The sequence below is a fragment of the Xenopus laevis genome, chromosome 1L (genome assembly GCF_017654675.1).
Source record: "Xenopus laevis strain J_2021 chromosome 1L, Xenopus_laevis_v10.1, whole genome shotgun sequence".
In the NCBI taxonomy this organism is placed as follows: domain Eukaryota; kingdom Metazoa; phylum Chordata; class Amphibia; order Anura; family Pipidae; genus Xenopus; species Xenopus laevis.
The window spans coordinates 180,649,266-180,669,490 of NC_054371.1; the positions used below are offsets into that span (position 1 = coordinate 180,649,266).

At 40.0% G+C, this 20,225-nt stretch overlaps 1 protein-coding gene across 1 annotated transcript in view; it reads left to right on the forward strand.

Annotated features, from left to right (window-relative positions):
• The window catches only part of osbp2.L (oxysterol binding protein 2 L homeolog), a 136,589-nt gene that overhangs the window by 74,393 nt on the left and 41,971 nt on the right, over positions 1–20,225 (forward strand). The window contains exon 4 of the mRNA XM_018263951.2: positions 17,985–18,183. Within this exon, the coding sequence (XP_018119440.1) occupies positions 17,985–18,183 (199 nt within the window). The remainder of the gene's footprint in view (positions 1–17,984; positions 18,184–20,225) is intronic.

Below are 20,225 nucleotides of genomic sequence, written 5' to 3' on the forward strand. Positions count from 1 at the left end.
GATTTTATTCATAAATTTAAAAGTGATATGCCTAAAGAAATAGGAGATTAAAGAAATTAAGCAAGTAGTACCACTCCACTTGTTTACATAACCCTCCAATTGTCACTGACAGTACCAATAATATTTCTGTTTAACTTACCACACATCTCTAAAAATGTCACTTTGATATATTGATAGAATGACACGAGGGTTCATTTAAAGGTGCTCACTTAACAAGCATTTGGGCCCCAGGGCGCAATATTGTGGCCTTTCATTTTGCACTTTGCAGACTTGATTCTTCTTCACAAATGGCTCCTATGGTGTTGACATGTAGGGTATGACAGGCAGGGTTGTAAACTATGGATACAGTTACTAGAGCATAACCACTAGATAAACAACCACCGAGTGATGTAAAAATGACATCTCACCATAAATAAGGCCTTGCCATAATACGGTTGGTTTGCTGCAGCTGGCACCACTACTATTTCAGCTTACATGGACAATGCCTGGCCTTGTAATTCAGGATCGCAGGTGTTCGTTCTACTTCCGTTATGCATGGCTGGGTTTCAGTTAAACTATTACCCAGAATATACATAGAGGTTTGCAGATTAGACCACTGATGGGAGTTACACTGATTTTCATAGCAAGAGAGCACCCCTATGTGGCATGGAAATGCCTATTCTAAAATACTAAACTGCACAAAAGAAATCATTTTAGGTGACAGTTCAGTTAGGTACACAGTTTTGCCTGTGCAAACAAAATAAGTAAAGGCATGGCATATGTTTTCTGGAAACTCATTATCCAGGATTACAGGATGTCTCCCATAGGCTATATTTTAATCAAATAATTCAAATTTCTAAAATTAATCTCCTTTTTCTCTGTAACAAAGAAACAGTACCTTGTACTTGATCCAAACTAAGGAATATTTAATCCTTATTGGAGGCAAAACAATCCTGTTTGGTTTTTTTAATGTTTAATTTAATTTTAAGTATACTTAATATATGGAGATCCAAATTATGGAAAGATCCCTTATCCAGAAAGTCCCAGGTCCTGAGCATTCTCGATAATATGTTGCATACCTGTATATAGCTTTGCCTATGCAAGAAAAATAAGTATATAAAAGTATGCCATAGGCGGGTATAACCAAGAAGCATGCCTTTTTTTGTTCACTTCTCAGTAAATACTGGGTGACTCTAATGATTTCTGATTATTTTGTTGAGTTATTTAGCTTTTTATTCAGCAGCTCTCTTGTTTGCAATTTCAGCAATCTGGTTGCTAGGGTCCAAATTACCCTTGCAATCATGCACTGATTTTAATTAAGACTGGAGTATGAATAGGACAGGGCTTGAATAGAAAGATGAGTAATAAAAAGCAGCAATTATAATACATTACAATTACAATACAGTTACCCCCCCCTCCCCCCAATTGAAAGCTGGAAAGCGTCAGATAAAGAAGACCAATTAAAAAGTTGCTTAGAATTTGCCAATCTATAACATATTAAAAGTTAACTTAAAGGTGAACCACCTCTTTAATATCTGACTGCAGAAAGCCTAGCTCTCTGTTACCTATATAGAAATTGGGAAGCATCCCGCAATATATCTACAGCAAATATAAGTCAGTAATGGTATATAATAACACTGGAGCCAGTAATAGTGTGTAGTCATCACATGAAAATAATAACTGGAAAGCAAATGTTTTTTCCTGCCAATGTCTGGATTGGGGCTGAAGATTTCTTTTTCACTGCGACCACTCCATTGCTGAAAGTCAGACAAATGGCTGCCATTGAGACAATTCAAATGTCTTTAATGTGGTTGACTGATTAGAAGAGTTAAGTGAGAAACTATCCCATATGCAAAACTATATAGGTGGAATATATAAACAGATGGCCTTATAGGGGAATTAACTGTCCTCTATATGAGACCTCTCAACTTATTTTATTGTCTATCTATTTTAGTTATTGTCAAGGCTTCTCTTGCCCATGTACAACTGAAATGAACTGTCACCATTAGAGTATTATTAGAGAGCATTACTGAATAAGGATCAGGTACGTGGCTAGATATTAAGGGGACATATAAATGTGCACATGCCAGATGTAAGGTATGTAGATATATGAGACCATCACATACTTTTGAACCTACTTATGGTTCAAAGACATATGATATGAAAGGGAATTTTAAGACTAGACGACACTTGTGGTATATTTGGCCTCTTGTGTGTGTGTGGGGCCCAATACACCAGTAAGACTAAACATAACTTTTCCAAAACAGTTATGGAACATATTAATGGTATAACTAGGAATGATAAGGGTTGCAAACATAATGTGTAATTATTAGAAAAGCAGAGTTGTACTCACTGCACAACAAACCTGAAAGCCTTTCAAAGTATATGGGAAGCCTGTTACCTACTGCAATGTGTATGGAAGGAAAACAAGTATATCTGTGTTGACTCGGGATTGCTCCGCCTCCTTTCCTATGCCTGCCATAGTCAACGTATGCCCACTGGGTAAATTCAATTGGAAGCACACCATGATCTGTTCAGTGAATATGTTTTCCATACAAGGAATAAACATGCCAAACAATTTGGTCATTTCAGAACAGTTTGATCATTTAGCATTTATTCGTTATTTTATACCAATACCGTTCAGATTGCTGAATTGGCTTGTTGGTGTTGATGATTCTTTATTTTACATATACATACATGTTCATTCTATCTTTTTATAGCATAAATCATAACAGCAGTTGTACTCTTATAATTACAAAAGCAATACAATTAATTGAGGATACCTGCATTGATATGTTTGTGTGATGTTTTCTTCTAATTATAAATGACTGCTCTTTTCCTGATTTTCTGAAAATAATAAATGCTTGTCTAAAAAAAGATGAAATAAGATTGCCGGAAGCCAAATACTTTTATCTAAACTTTGTATTGTAACTTGTAAAGAGAGATGAAATCTTGCATTTAAAACATCTGTAAATGGGCATCTTTTCTATAAACTCTTCCACAAATAGAAAAAGGGGAAGATTTACTAAGGGTCGAAGTGAATTTGAAGTGAATATTCAAAAACGTAGAATTTCAAAGTAATTTTTGGGTACTTTTACCATCGAATAGACCAAATTAGACTTCGATTCGAAGTGAAAATGCGCCGACTATTCGACCATTCCATAATTGAAGTACTGTCTCTTTAAAAAACTTCGACTTTGACACTTCGCCACCTTAAACCTGCCGAATTGCAATGTTAGTCTATGGGGACCTCCTAGAACATATAGCCAACATTTGCCTACGTTTTTAGAAGTCGAAGTGAAATCGTACGATTAAATCGGTCGAATCGTTCGATTCGAAGTACAATCGTAGTACAATCGTACGATATTAAAAATCCTACGAATTCAACTTCAAATGTCGAACTAACCAATTCGATGGTTCGAAATTCGACCCTTGATAAATCTGCCCCTAAGAGTAAAGAGCTCAGCCTTGTAACTAGACTTTACTTTGCTCACACATTACATGTAAGTGAAATCAATAGAGCTCTTACTAACACTACTGCTGGCTATACAGGCACAAAGTATCGGGAAAAAAGCATAAACGAGTAATGAGGCTATGAAGGACTAGGTATTTCATGTGTCGTTCATTGCTTGTTTTCAATGCATGTGACCTACATTGAAAAAGTCCACTGGCTACTAGAAAGCAGTGTGAAAGGAGTTTGAAAAAAATAGGACAGTACTTATCTGAAAAGCCTTTATTTCTTTATGGGCATTTTAACCAGCTAGTGCAGAATGCTGTATATTGGTTGATTAGCACCCTTTTTTTAGTATACCACAGAAAGGCTGCTAGTGGAATTATGCAATTGAATATTTTGTCGCTGTTATTCCCATGAAGAAATAAGATAATCAATATCAGGGCCCTCATTAGACTTAGGGGGTTATTTACTAAACTCTGAATGCAAACATCACGAAAAATTTGTGATTTTTTTTTTATATAAAACCAGAGTTTTAAAAAAAAAATCACAAATTTTTTTGGACTTTATTAAACCCTGAGGATGGAAAAGTCAGAATCTGAAAATCCGTCATTTCTCTGACCTGTCGAGGATGCATATAAGTCAATGAGAGAAGTCCCATTGATTTTTTGATGTGCATTGAGTTTCGTGCAATACCGCAGATTTTTTTGGAGTTTTCAGGTGAAAATTTGTGAAAATCAGATGAAAAAATCTTTAAAAAATCGTGAAAATCAGATTTTTTACCGCAAAGCAAATTTTCGGGAAAATGTAATAATAAGAGTAAAAAACCCGAGTGGATTTGATCGGAGTTTGTAGCAGAAAATATTGAGATAAATTCAGACTTTGATAAATAAACCCCTTAGTGTATTGGTTTGACTGTATGTCAATTGTTATGTACAACACTGCAGATAATGTTGGCACTTATAAATGATAATTATCATAATAGCTTTTTATGTAAGTGATCCCTTAATTACTTTTTACTGGCATGCCTTTTGGTACGGGACCTGATCACGATTGAGGGTAAATTCCATTTTTTTGCTTGCTTTGGCATCATTCTCAATATTTACCAGCACCACTCTGATATTGCCAACATGAACACCTTATGTATTAAAGTCAGTTCTCTGGTTATTACTTTTGTTAGCTGCTTTGTGAAAACCTACCATAACTCTCAACACAAATATTCCATTTACTGCCTCAACATAATATGTACTCAGAGATATATGTTCAGTATGCCCTGTTGTGAACCAACTAAACTTAATTACTTACCAGTAGTCTTTTAATTCTTCAACAATATGATTACCCTGCACTAAAAACAAGTATTCTGCTTGGGTAAGAACATGCCTATCTTCTGCCATCTCAGTGTAAAGCCAGAGAATAGTTAATCAAACCTCGTTATTTCAAAAAGGTGTTAGTGGGGAACTTAGAACAATCCATAATGAGTGTATAAAGGTGACTATTAGTCATTGTAAAGGTCTAATTTCATGTCATTATATTACTGGATAATACATTTCCTTATATATCTGTTTCTGAGCAAATACTTCTTGAATAACCTAATTAGTGTATAATTAGACTCTAACGATGACATTCACTGGAGGGCAAATACTAAGTTAAGTAGATATCATATAATGACACTACTTTGTGGGTAAGTTTACCTCTGTTTAATGAGAAAGCTCGCCTGACCTAAAAATCTTTTGTTGATAATTGCTATTCTTTTTAGATTGATTCTGGGAGTTGAAATGTTTTGGCTGTATTTTCTGCATTATGTTGGATATTGCATATCCTATATGAAAATGGAAATAGATATCAAAGATGATGTTACTCATATGGCTTGATTCAATTAATACAACAAAAAAATATTTTTGTGGATACAATTTTTATATTGGTTAATGGGATAAAATCATTAAAAACCTTTTTGATCGTGAAATGTACAGTCAATGGAAACATTGCAAGAACATTGAATTGTTGACAGAGGGGCTTGCATCCCTTTTAAGCATTTATTCTAAGGACATTCATGGATGCATTACTTTCGGATTCTAGGTGTTTGGTACAGTGTGTATGCACCCAAATCCTTGTTTTTATATACAATTAATAACACATAACACAAAGGAACACACCAAAGAATGGTACACCAAAATTCCCATACATGTGACAGTTAAAGACCTTAATACTTGGGTTGTTTAGACCCACAGAAGCCAGAAAATACTCATGGGTTTCGTACAGGTACATTTAGGAGGAAAATCCTTGAGTAAAAGATGGAGGGATGATTAGGAAAGAGGTTGATCAGGTATAAGTGGGTAGACCTGCATTAGTCTAGCTGGGCCAACTAACTCAATAAAACCGGTCTAGGGGTAGGTGTTCCTATGCCTCTCCAAACACAAAGCCTAAAGACTGAGTAGAGATGTTCAGTGATGGCTGAGCTGTAAAGAAAATCTGAAACTGTCCAAGTAATGCAAAGTTAAAATTTTTGAACATGTAAGTGCATCCTGCATATTATTGTAATGTGAATTAACTTGTTATTCAGACCTTCGGGCAAACTGTGTAAAGCAACGGTCCACTCAGCTGGGGATGTTTATTTTTCAAGGTGATCCCATACTGTATTATTATGTGTAATTGTCACTCCTAACACAAAAAGTAAGCTGTATAAATTAAGCAATTTGTATAATCCATTATATGGCTTTAGCATTGCCAAGCAACAACTAAGTTCATAGAGTAGAGCTTCCCAGCTTCAGACTTAAAGGGTCTTAGGGGCAATTAGCTGTACGGAAATATCCTAAAAGAATATGATTAGAAATGCTGTGTACCATCTTACTGTACCATCTTATAGGTGCAACCCTATAACAGTAATTATCCATGCATTTAAATATGCCCACGGCAGCTCGCTCCATCTTCTGACCTTGATAGGTGATCTTTTGAGTATGTGTGGAACTACACATGCTCAATGTGCTCTGAAACCATCAAAACATCAGCAGAAAGTAAGGTAACTCTGCCAAGGAAGCTGATGTTACTAGGCTGATTAGTACTTAATTCTAAATGCACTGATTTCTATGTTGGAGACCTACTGGGAAAAAAGGGAAAGTTGTGCTCACCACTAATTTTTAAACAATTGGGGAGGGGAGTGCAATGAGGCTGTGACCACAAAATACATACAGACTGTAAGGGCCCGAAGGCTCAGTTGGAGTGCGGAACAAGGAGGAGGCAGGTAGTAGCCAAGTTCGTGGTAACAGAAGGATGAGGCAAGAGAATAGTCGAGGTTCAGGCAAAAGGTTCAATCCAGGCAGCGAAGGGTCAATCCGAAATAACAGGCAAGGTTGGTACACAGGAATCAGTCAAATAACACACCCAGGAATTCACGAAGATAAACCTATACTTGGGCAATGTCAGAAGTGTCCAGAAGCTTTATATAGGCCAGGTTTGGCGCCAAAGCAATGACGTCATGACGCTGGCGTCTTGACGCGGATGTTCTGACGCCGGCGTCCGTTTTGACGCCGGCGACCATTCCGTCGCCGGCGACCAATCGGCAGGCGGGAAGACACAGACGTCATAATGCTGCGACCAGCAGGATCCACATGGAGGGGCCAGGAGTCGCCATCTTGGACGCCGTTGCCATCTTGGACGCCGTTGCCATCTTGGACGCCGTCGCCATCTTGGATGCCGACGCCATCTTTGGTAGAAACTTCAATTTCCATTACAGTACCCCCTTCCTTAGGGGCGCCTCAGGACCGCCATGACTAGGACTGGATGGAAACTGTTTGTGAAATCTACGAATAAGAAGGGGAGCATGAACGTCAGAATCTCTCACCCAGGAGCACTCCTCAGGACTGAACCCCTTCCACTCTATCAGGTACTGCAACACACCCCTGGAAATTCGGGAATTCAGGATTCTCTTGACTTCAAACTCTGGGTGACCATCAACAAGAACTGGAGCAGGAGAGGATGAAGCGGGAGAAGAAGAAGGTATTGCAGGCTTGAGAAGAGACACATGGAAGACATTAGGAACCCGCATCTCTGGGGGAAGTTGAAGACGAACCGCCATAGGATTAATAATCTCGACAATTGGAAAAGGACCGATGAACTTGGGACCGAGTTTGGGAGTAGGTACTTTAAGATGAATGTTTCGTGTAGATAACCAGACTTTGTCACCAAGATTGTATTGAGGGGAAGATATTCTTCTCTTATCGGCAAATTTCTTTTGGGAAAGAGAACTCTTTTCCAGATTGGCTTTGGTGGCGAGCCAGATAGCGAGCATGTGGGCGGCTTGATCATTGGCAGCAGGAACGTTCATGAGAAGGAGATCTTGAGGGAATGCTAGAGGATTCTGACCGTACACACAAAAGAATGGGGACCTCTCGGAGGAAGCATGCATAGCGTTGTTATGAGCAAATTCAGCCCAAGGGAGTAGATCTGCCCAGTCATCCTGACACAAAGACACATTGACCTTTTCTGCAGCTCCATTGGATTGAGGGTGGTATGCAGAGGAAAACTGGAGAGAAATGTGAAGAGCTTTGCATAAGGATCTCCAAAATTTTGAAACGAATTGGGAACCTCTATCGGATACAATTTCAGACGGAAATCCATGAAGAAGAAAGATATGCTGAATAAACAATTTAGAAAGTTTTTGAGCAGTAGGCAACTTGCGCAGAGGAATGAAGTGAGCCATCTTGCTGAACCTGTCGATCACGACCCAGATGACCGTATGCCCAAGGGAAACAGGTAAATCCACAATGAAATCCATCGCTAAATGAGTCCAAGGTCGGGAAGGAATGGGTAAAGGTAGAAGTAGTCCCTTAGGAGGGGAGTGACCGGACTTAGAGGTAGCACAAGTGGAGCAGGAAGAAACAAAGTTCTTAACATCCTTCCGGAGAGAAGGCCACCACACCAGGCGAGACAGAAGTTCGGTAGTTTTCTTAATTCCAGGATGGCCGGCCTGTTTGGAGTTATGGGACTGAGACAGGATGGAGTGGCGAAGTTCTGGAGGGACGAATGCGACTCCCAAAGGAGTATCAACAGGAGCAGAAGATTGTGCGGTTAGCAACTGGGAAGCCATGGTGGGAAATAAGGCAGCAATGATTTCGGTAGGATGCACAATGGGTTCAGGATCTTCAGAACAAGTGTCTTCAGGAACGAAGCTTCTAGAGAGAGCGTCAGCCTTCTTGTTTCTGGAACCAGGGCGGAACGTGATAACAAAGTTGAACTTAGAGAAGAAGAGTGCCCACCTAGCTTGCCTGGGATTAAGACGTTTGAGAGACTGGATGTATTCGAGGTTTTTGTGGTCAGTAAAGATAGACACGGGTACAGAGGAACCTTCCAGCAGATGTCTCCACTCTTCCAGCGCTAGTTTGACAGCCAACAGCTCACGGTTTCCTACGTCATAGTTCTGTTCGGGAGAAGAAAACTTTTTAGAAAAGAAAGCACAGGGATGCAATTTCCCATCATGTGAGGACCTTTGGGATAATACGGCTCCAGCTCCGACATCCGAGGCATCAACTTCAATGAAGAATGGTAGAAGAAGATCAGGGTGTCTGAGGATAGGAGCAGAAGAAAAGGAATCTTTGAGGGTTTTGAACGCTTCTAAGGCTTCAGGGGACCAACATTGAGGTTTCCCACCTTTCCGGATAAGGGACAGAATTGGAGAGATCTTGGACGAAAAGCCTTTGATGAATTGTCTGTAATAATTGGCGAAACCAATAAACCTCTGGATAGCTTTGGTGCTGGTGGAGAGGGGCCATTCCTGGATCGCTGAAACTTTTGCTGGGTCCATCTTGAAGCCTTGTTGGGAAATAATATACCCCAGAAAGGGGATTGAAGAAACTTCAAAGGAGCATTTTTCAAGTTTAGCGAAAAGACTATTCTTCCTCAATCGAGATAAGACCTCCCGCACCTGGATCCGATGTTCAATGAGATTTGAAGAGAAAATTAAAATATCGTCCAAGTAAACGACTACACTTTGACCCAACAAGTCCCGGAAGATGTCGTTAACTAGCTCTTGAAAAACCACTGGAGCGTTACAAAGTCCAAAAGGCATCACGAGATACTCGTAGTGCCCATCACGAGTATTAAACGCGGTCTTCCATTCATCACCCTCTCTGATCCGGATGAGATTATAGGCCCCATGAAGATCTAGCTTAGTGAAAATGCTGGCACCCTTGAGCTGATCAAATAACTCGTATATGAGAGGTAGAGGGTAGCGGTTCTTTACAGTGATCTTGTTCAGGCCACGGTAGTCGATGCAAGGTCGTAGACTGCCATCCTTCTTTTCAATAAAGAAGAACCCCACACCAGCAGGAGAAGAAGATGGACGAATGAAGCCTCATAGGAGATTTTCCTGGATGTACTCTTTCATCGCTGCAGTTTCGGATGGAGAGAGCGGATAAGTACGTCCTCGGGGAGGCATAGTGCCAGGAAGAAGTTCGACAGGGCAGTCGTACGACCGATGAGGAGGAAGCGTTTCCGCAGACTTTTTGTTGAAGACATCAGAGAAGTCTTGGTAAGCAGAAGGGATGGAGGGATTAGGAACCACGGAAGAAATCTTGACAAGGGGCTGGGCCGGAAGACAGTTCTGTTGACAAAAGAAGCTCCAACGACAAATTTGAGTTGCGGACCAGTCAATGACAGGATTATGGATGCGCAACCAGGGAAGTCCTAGGACTACTGGAGTTGACGGGCAATCAATCAACAGAAACGAGAGTCTTTCAGTATGCAAGGTGCCCACTTTGAAAGATAATTCTTGCGAAGACTTGAAGATGAATGCAGAAGAAAGTGGCCGGTCATCAATGGCTAGGACTCGGAGAGGAACAGCCAGGCTTTGTAGAGGAATGGAATGACGTTCTGCAAATGCTTTATCCAAGAAGTTTCCAGCAGCGCCGGAGTCAAGGAAGGCTTGAGAAGAAATGGTCTTGGAAGCAAACTGGAACTGTACCGGAAGAAGAAAACGATGAGCAGAGGATTGGGGAAGATGATCAATTCCGCCCAGGTAAGTTTCCCCAAACTTACCTAGGCATTGGCGTTTCCCGACTTCACAGGGCACTCATGGGCAAAGTGGGATTTGCCCCCGCAATATAAACAAAGTCCTGCAGCCTTTCTCCGCAATTTTTCCTGTTCGGAAAGACGAGCACGACCAATCTGCATAGGCTCTTCAGTGGGAGTGGGGGAAGAAGAAGACGTAGCAGTGCTGGGGAGGATAGGTCTCTGGAAGCGAGGAGCCAGGGGAGGTTGAAACTTTCTTACTCGTTCTTTAACAGCTTGGTGTTCTCTTTGTCGAGTATCCACCTTGACTGCCAGGGCAATAAGATCCTCCCAGCGTGTAGGCAACTCACGAGAGACCAGATCGTACTTGAGGCGCATAGACAACCCATTGTAGAAAGCGGCATGGTAACTGTCGTTGTTCCAGCTAGTCTCGGCAAACAATGTGTGGAATTCTATCGCATATTCGGGCACTGAGCGTGTTCCCTGATGAATCTGGAACAGGCGTGAGGAGGCGGACGCTGCCTGCCTGGCCGGCAGCATCAAACACAGTGCGCAGGTCTCGGATAAAGGCCCTGGAGTCGTCAATTAGGGGATCCTCTTTCTCCCACAGCAGAGATGCCCATTCCAAGGCCTTACCAGTCAGGCGAGTAATGATGTATCCCACCTTGGCACGTTCCGAAACATATTGATGGGGAAGCAGAGTGAACTGGATCTCACATTGGTTAATGAACCCTCTACAAGCCTCAGAATCACCACTGAAGAGTGGAGGTGCCGGAATACGAGGTTCGGAGACATGAACCGGCGCCACAGGAATAGTGGCCGAAGCAGAGGCAGGAACCTGGACCGTGAGAGCAGACAATTTCTCCAAAATGGCTTCAAGAGCTTGGCCAAAGTGAGTCTGCTGGGCTTCATAGGCCTCCATGCGTGAGGCTATTCCACGGAAGGCTCTTCCGAAGTCTGGCTGAGCAGAGGCCTCCTCAGATGGGGCCATGGCCCAAGTATAATGTAAGGGCCCGAAGGCTCAGTTGGAGTGCGGACCAAGGAGGAGGCAGGTAGTAGCCAAGTTCGTGGTAACAGAAGGATGAGGCAAGAGAATAGTCGAGGTTCAGGCAAAAGGTTCAATCCAGGCAGCGAAGGGTCAATCCGAAATAACAGGCAAGGTTGGTACACAGGAATCAGTCAAATAACACACCCAGGAATTCACGAAGATAAACCTATACTTGGGCAATGTCAGAAGTGTCCAGAAGCTTTATATAGGCCAGGTTTGGCGCCAAAGTTTGGGCGCAATGACGTCATGACGCTGACGTCCTGACGCTGACGTGCTGACGTTCTGACGCCGGCGTCCGTTCTGACGCCGGCGTCCGTTCTGACGCCGGCGACCATTCCATCGCCGGCGACCAATCGGCAGGCGGGAAGACGCAGACGTCATAATGCTGCGACCAGCAGGATCCACATGGAGGGGCCAGGAGTCCCCATCTTGGACGCCGTCGCCATCTTGGACGCCGACGCCATCTTGGGTAGAAACTTCAATTTCCATTACACAGACAAATACAAGAGGTCCTCTGCATTTAAGGGCATTGAGATATTTTGTACCTTAAAGGAACAGTAACACCAAAAAATGTAAGTGTTTTAAAGTAATGAAAATATCATGTAGTGTTGCCCTGCATTGGTAAAACTGATCTGTTTGCTTCAGAAACACTACTATAGTTCATATAAACAAGCTGCTGTGGAGCAATGGCAGAATTTGAAATACGGCTATATGGCACAGGTTAACTAATGGATAACAGATAACACCATTAAACAGACAGAGCTTATCTGCTATCTGCTGTGTAACCTGAGCCTTTTCTCCTTTGAATGGCTGCCCCCATTGCTACACAGCAGCTCATTTATATAAACAATAGTAGTGTTTCTTAAGCAAACACAGCAGTTTTACTAGTGCAGGGCAACACTGCATTATATTTTCATTACTTTAAAACATTTTTATTTTTTGATGTTACTGTTCCTTTAAGCTACTAACAAAATGCCTTTAAACAGAACAGGGATTGTTTGCCCATATATTGCAATATATATTTAAGATGGCGAACTATGAAAAAGTCATCCCTGGTCTCAGTATCCTTAATATATTGATAATGGATTGAGTGCACAGGACCTCTTGCATTTGTCTGTATGGAGACATACTGGAAGCATCACCAACTGCTAAAGGGCTTTAGTGTCTTAAAACACAAGGTTTATAATTTAAGACTAATCTTTTGTTCAGCTGCTTCAGTTCTCCTTTAAGATAGAAAAGGTTTTTCTATCACTAATAGCTGTATTTATAATCAAGTAGGGAGATTTTTTTAAAGCCTGACTTGTAAAATGCCTTGAGGTCTGTAGTTAGTCTTACTTTTAAGGCTAATATGGTATTTATTCATTTATGCAGTTTGCCATTCAGGTTTTTTTTTTAGTTTTATAAAGCCAATAAAAGCTTATTCCCATAAGGACTTGTACTGTAGTTTATGAGAGGCATTACTTATTCATGTCTGTTTGACTTGAGGGAAATGAATATATTTCTGTATGCAAATATAGATCCATACTTCTCTTTTACCATCTAAATCAAACAACAGATGCAGATGCTTCTATCTACAGGGCTGGTTCTGTTCTGGAAATATACACAAAACATACAATCTTGTCACATGGCTTTCTGGTTAGTGCAGTCATCATTAACCTGTTAGAACAATACTACGCTTTTTCTTATATCGCAGAAGAATTTACACCTTCTTATTGGAGAAAGAGAGGAAGCAGCGAAAAAATTGGTGGGTATGGATTTTTAAGAAATAATAATAACCATTGATTTTCTATAATAGGAATATAAAAGATGAATGTAGGATGCGATGGGGCTTTCCCCATGCGTAAATTACTCTTCTTTTTTTCAATAACTCCTGCCAAATCATGTGTGCTAATGCTGTCTAATACTAGCAGCCTCAATGGTAAAGTTAAGTGAGGGATGAAAAACATAGAGAGATACTAAAACTTATCTATGGATGCATGGAGGGTTGCCTAATATAGTGTCACCCCCCATGAATCAAACTTTTCTTGTGCTTCATACACATCAAAACGCAAGGCAAAAAGATGCAAAATCTACTTCTTTTTCCATGCATGAGGGTTACATGTTGTGCTGCTTATACCTGGTTATGTTCCTTTGTCTAATGGACTTGCAAACAATGAGTTTTAGTTGTAATATTGATATTGTAATATTGATGTGTAGGCAGCCATCTTAGGTCATTTTGGCTGGTCATGTGCATTCAGATAGAGCCAGTGCTGCACTATTGAACTGCCTTTTGACAGGCTATTGTTTCTCCTTCTCAATGTAACTAAAGGAGCCGCAGTGGGACATGGATTTTTATTATTGGGTGCTGTTCTTAAATCTACCAGGCTGTTATCTGGAGTCCTTCCCATTGTTCTGCTTATGGGCTGCTGAGGAAGAAGAGAGGGGTATCATTCAAACTTGTAGTGCCGCAGTAAAGAGTGACTGAAGTTTATCAGAGCACAAGTCACATGAATGGGGTCACCCGGAAACTGACAATATATCTAGCCCCATGTCAGATTTCAAAATTAAATATAAAAAAATCTGTTTGCTTTTTTTGATAAACAGATTTCAGTGCAGAAGTCTGCTGGAGCAGCACTGTTAAGTGATGTGTTTTGAAAAAAACATGTTTTCACATGACGGTATCCCTTTAATTATTGCTTTGAAGTCTTCAATATCATTTTCAGACCACTTTTTTTAGCTGAAACATAGAGTTTTCTGGTAATTAACTCTCAATATTCGACTGCCGAATTAAAATCCTTCGACTTCGAATATCGAAGTCGAAGAATTTTGCGCAATTCCTTCGAACGATTAAATCCTTCGAATCGAACGATTCGAAGGATTTTAATCCATCGATCAAAGGATTATCCATTGATCAGAAAAACCTTGGAAAGCCTATGGGGACCTTCCCCATAGGCTAACATTGGCCTCAGTAGGTTTTAGGTGGCGAACTAGGGGGTCGAAGAAATTTTTAAAGAGACAGTACTTCAATTATCGAATGGTCGAATATTCGAACGATTTTTAGTTCGAATCGAAGGTCGTAGTCGAAGGTTGAAGTAGCCAATTCGATGGTCGAAGTAGCCAAAAAAAACATTCGAAAATCAAATTTTTTTCCCTCTATTTTCCTCTATTCCTTCACTCTAGCTTAGTGAATGGGCCCCTTAATCTCTTATTTCAGAGACACGGTACAACTAAGATGAATTGCTGGTAATCTCTTATAAAATTAAACATAATTCTCAAAAACTTTGCATTTTAAATTCATTACAAATGTTCAGCGGCTTTTAAGTTGTATGTATTACTATTGAAAGCAGTGGTTGTCTGTCCCTGTCCCTATTCGACTTGTGCAACATTGTTTAAAAAGTAACAAACAGGAGTTAAACAAATGCTGCTTTCAATAGCAATTGTTTTTACAAATAACTTTAAAAGCACTGAAAATGTTTAATAAATAAATAGTGGAAACTTGCTTAGAATTATGTTTTCTCTTTTATTAGGAACACTTTTATTGTGGGGTTGACTTTCCCGTTCTGTCCTCCATAATATAGAGACTCTTTTGTGTAAAGGAGTTTTAAATCTACCAACTTGGATCTTTTCCCACAGGTGAATCAATAATATTCAATGTAAAAGTTGGTTTGAAAGCCATCTGTACAGAGGAGACAATATAAAATTATACACCAAAGATTCAGGCTTGCTTAATGACATATATAGCATTTTTGAAAATGACCCTCATCTTGATGAATAATATATTGCAAATGATTTCAATCTAGACAAAAAGGATCATTACCTTTAAAAATGACACCTGTATTGGAGCATGCTATCGATCCTGTCTGGTCCCAGTTTGCTATCAAGACTGCTGATTGGCTGGCATCCAAAGTGCTGAGGGCTACCGGCTCACCTACACAGCCTGGGAAAGCAGCCAGCAGGAGGTGGGATGGTTGGCTAATACCAGCAAGGTTCTTGTATATATTTTGGTTAAAAAAAACTAATTTATTCTATTTTAGATGTTCATGACACTATTCCTGAAGGAGCATTCACGCAACTGCCATAAATGCTAATTATATACAATCAACTATGAGAACCAACACATGAGCTGTCAAAGAACAGTCACAACATAAACTGCCAGAGAAATAGATACCAGTCCCTCAATGTCAACAGCTTAGAGAAAAGTAACAAACACCATTAACTGTTTCACAACAATCAGCCCCGAACCTCATATAACAACAAAACAAAACAGTCGTACAAAATTACTGCAAGTATGAACCACCTAGCACATGGAGAAGATAAAATATCAGATAAGATCAAAGGCGCCATGTTAGTATTGCTGGAACAGAGTATACATATGAATCATATGATCTGAAAAATTTGACATAAAAAAAAACTTCCTCTGAGAAGATGAAATTCTAATATCCTCCATGGATCTAAACCATGTGAGCAGACATCTAAGTTCCCGATTTAATACTTTGGCATCCTTGAGGTTTCAGGAAAGAGTGGATCTGGCTACATAATCTGGCTATATCTGAGCTCACTCACTGCTTATTGTAGGTCAAGTTAGCTTGTTCCCTGGTGTTCTTAATCCTGATTCCTGTTTCCTTGATTATGTCCCTTGTGTTGATTCCTGGTTTTGACTACACTGAAGCAGGTCAACTAGAATACAGTGAGGCATCCTGCTGCAACAAGATCTTTATGCTTATTATTTCCCATCATCTTTCTTTCTCTTCCATTTTGTATTTTATGATCTTCAATTTCTGCCAAATGATGAAGTAAATTAATAACTTACCCTGCATATATGTAAAAGGCATATCTTCATGGAAACTGTAGTTACAAATATCCTTAAAAGTTGCATAAAAATTCAGTAATATGTTCAATGCATTGGTGTCAGCGAATCCATGTGCTCTGCTTCACTGAGCTGTATATGAAAGCAAAGGGAAATTGAGTTCTGAGCTCATTGGTGCTTTAAAACCCATACTAAAGCCTATATTTGTTATAATGTTATTGAGATGTACCAAGAGAAGTTTGCTTTTATTAGGGTGCATATATAACTTGCATACAGAGCAGAAGCAAAGTCTGTACCATCTATGTGCAACTAATAGGGAACTTTGATTATTAAAACTTCAATATGATCATTATTCTTCATGTATTGTTATGTATGAGTTGGATAACATCATGTTGCCCTTCTGAACTATTGTACTTGTGTTCAAATCGCCAAGGGTCGAATATCGAGGGTTAATTAACCCTCGATATTCGACTGGGAATTAAAATCCTTCGACTTCGAATATCGAAGTCGAAGGATTTTGCGCAGATAGTACGATCGCAGATCCTTCGAATCGTTCGATTCGAAGGATTTTAATCCACCAATCGAAGGAATATCCTTCGATCAAAAAAACTTAGGAAAGCCTATGGGGACCTTCCCCATAGGCTAACATTGAGTTCGGTAGGTTTTAGATGGCGAACTAGGGGGTCGAAGTTTTTTTTAAAGAGACAGTACTTTGATTATCGAATGGTCGAACGATTTTTAGTTAGAATCCTTCGATTCGAAGTCGTAGTCGAAGTCGAAGTAGCCCATTTGATGGTCGAAGTAGCCCAAAAAACACTTCGAAATTCGAAGTTTTTTTACTTCGAATCCTTCACTCGAAGTTAGTGAATCGGCCCCTAAATGTCATTCTTAAAAAAACTTGAAGGTTTATTTACCCACAGAGCCGCAACTGTTGTCACACTAAAATGAACACAAATGTCACAAACTCTGACTCTAAAAGGTTAGCCACAAAATGCATTCAATTTGGTTCCACGCACACGTGCAATGGTGTTTGTTGTTATACAACGGGTTAATTGCAGCAGGCTCAACTCCTCCATGTGGCACTATTACCCTGGAGTTCTGGGGGAAAAACTCTGCATTCTGCATAAAAAAACATGGCAATTTGTATCTGAAATTGCAGTTGAACTTTGCACACTGTACTTGCATAAATTAATAAGCCCTACGATTGCTAACCTTCGTTTTCTTCTCTGTCAAAAACACATTTATTAGCAGGCTAAAGAAGGGCAAAGCAATTAATATCTGCCATCACTGTTGCCAGTTGAACTGGTAAATAAAAAAATATGTATATAGAAGCAATAAGTATAAACACATATGTAGTTGTAAACAAATATACTGTAGATAGGGTAGACCTTTGCAGAGAATGACAAATACCGGGAAAATATGGACAGGTTACAATTTGTTATTGCAGATCACTTTCTATTGCAGATGGTTTATTCTAAAAAAACTTCTGTGAGAATGGACCTATTATGACAAATTTTGGACCCTCTGATTAGTTCCAGATATCATATTCTGACTGCGGTAAATAAGATTCAACTGAAGTTATCTGTTGGAGCCTGTAAATGTATGTAGGAACATACAGTATAACAGTATCTAGTATTACTGGAATGGCAGTAATATGTTTTGTTAGTCCTTGCCAGCTATTCCTATTACTTAGTGTATTGTAATTTTTTATTGTCTAGGCATGCCGCGATTTTTTGGATCTAGCAGAAACTCACAGTCGTAAATGGCACCGCGCTTTACAGTATGAACGTGAACAGAGAGTACGATTGGAAGAGACTATTGAGCAACTAGCAAAGCAGCATAATAGTTTGGAAAGGGCTTGCCGAGAAGCCCCAGGTCTCACCTCCAACACAACTAGAGTTCTCAACACTCCAAAAGGTTAGTGGTACATGAATTTGTGTTACATTTTTTGCTGTTTGGTTATAGGGCAATTATGGCCCATTACAACTGTTTGGAATGATTCAGGGTAGATGATTACAGGTGCCTTGAATTCTCTTCCTAGCCAAAAACAGGATGTTAAATATATGAAAACTAGGCTGTTGCATTCTTCTATCAAGGGCTACAGGGCACCTTTTTACACCCATAAGTGTATGGCAATATTAAAAACACTTACAACAAAGGAAAAGAAGGTTCTCCAGAAAATTTAAGTTATCTCACCAAGTAGATCATGTGGTCCAGGTGCACCATCCCCAGACCCCCAGTTTCAGGGAGCAGCAAACAGGATAGACAACAAGAAAAGCAGAAAATAAAATGTTTGTCTTTATTAGTCAAAGTTTAAAGATATATTCCAAAATCTCCATGAGCCCTAAGCGTTTTGAACCCCAAAGGTACTTAATCATGGGCAGAGTGGGAGAAGGACTCCTAAGTGATTAAAGGAACAGTAACACCAAAAATGGAAGTAGTTCGAATTAATAACAATATGATGTACAATATGTTGTGCTGCACTGGTTCAAGTGGTGTATTTGCTTCAGAAACTGTTCTATAGTTTATATAAACATGCTGCTATTTAAAAAGGCTGTTTACTGATGTTGGTGTTACTGTTTCTATAAGTATTTAAAGATTTCAAAGAGGCTGTTATGAGGGTTTACATGTCCTTTAAGATATACAAAAGGAGGAAACTCCATGCCCTGTAGCACTTACAACCTATATTTATAACCAAAGCACCTTACAGAATGGGGAGATCAGTACAGAGTGTCTTACCATTCTTATGTGAGAGTTATACTAACACAACTTCTTACAGTAATTGCTCATTTACCATTTTGCTCATTTACCATTTGGGGTGGATAGCATAAAACAAATCCAAATGCCGGCCTTTTGAGCAACGAATCATTTTGTTTATAAAACCTGGTTTCTATGCCTTCAACTGCCTACCAATCTATCCGATGACCAAATGTTTCTAGTTTTTTTAATTTTCAGTGCTGGCCTTCGGTCTTCTTTACCCCAAAACCACAGACCTGTCCATCTACCTAATCACATTGCACCATTTACCTTCGGATCAGATCAGAGTGTGGCTACTTGTGACTAGTTATGTAAATATATATACATATATATATATATATATATATTTATATATATATATATATATATATATATATATATAGGGGATCAGACAAATCCTTCCCCTGTTTTTCTGTCTGTGACATCATCCAGCCAAGTTACAGGCTGGAGAGCCATCGGATTGGCTCTGTGCCCCAGTGAATCCTTGAGAGAGAGGGAGTGCCTGACTTTGGAGCCAAATGTACTGGGTTTCCCACAGATCCTGGAAGGGGAATCCCTGCTGCAGCAGCTAGAAAGAATCAGAGCTGTGGAGGGTGACATGGCTGTTTAAAAAAGAGTTCCAGGAAGAAGGAGAAAACAAGGCTGTGTTTTGCTCTGATGGAGAAAGTATTCGAGCATTAGGGAGAGCCAGGTTCTATCGCCTGCCTGTGGATACTTTGGCTACTGTGTGTTTCCCCAGGGTGAGGACAGGTCTGGAGTATTTACCTGCTACTACTTTCAAAGGGAAAAGTACCTTGGGGCAGGTAGTGCTACCTGAGAACAAAAGAGCTCTTGGGGAAGGGACATTGAACTGACCGGAGTGATTTTGCATTTATCCACCTGGTGTGGGACTGTGGCATTGAGAGACTATGCCAGGGGTTGATAGTCCACCCAGGTTCCCCAGAGTAAAAGCTATATTGTGTGATTTGCATTTACAGTTACTGAATACAGTTTATATTTGTTTTGTTGCAAACGACGTGTGTTTTATTTTTCCTACTGGAAATCCCCTGAGGTGTGCTCCTCAGTGTTCCCTAGGTGGAGGCACTGCGCTGTAAATCCCAGTTCCCTGTACTTCTCATACGCAAAAGGGGCTCGGGCCCCTGGATTGCCAAGGGTTAATTGCTATTTAAAGAGACATTAACCAAATTAGGGTTTTATATATA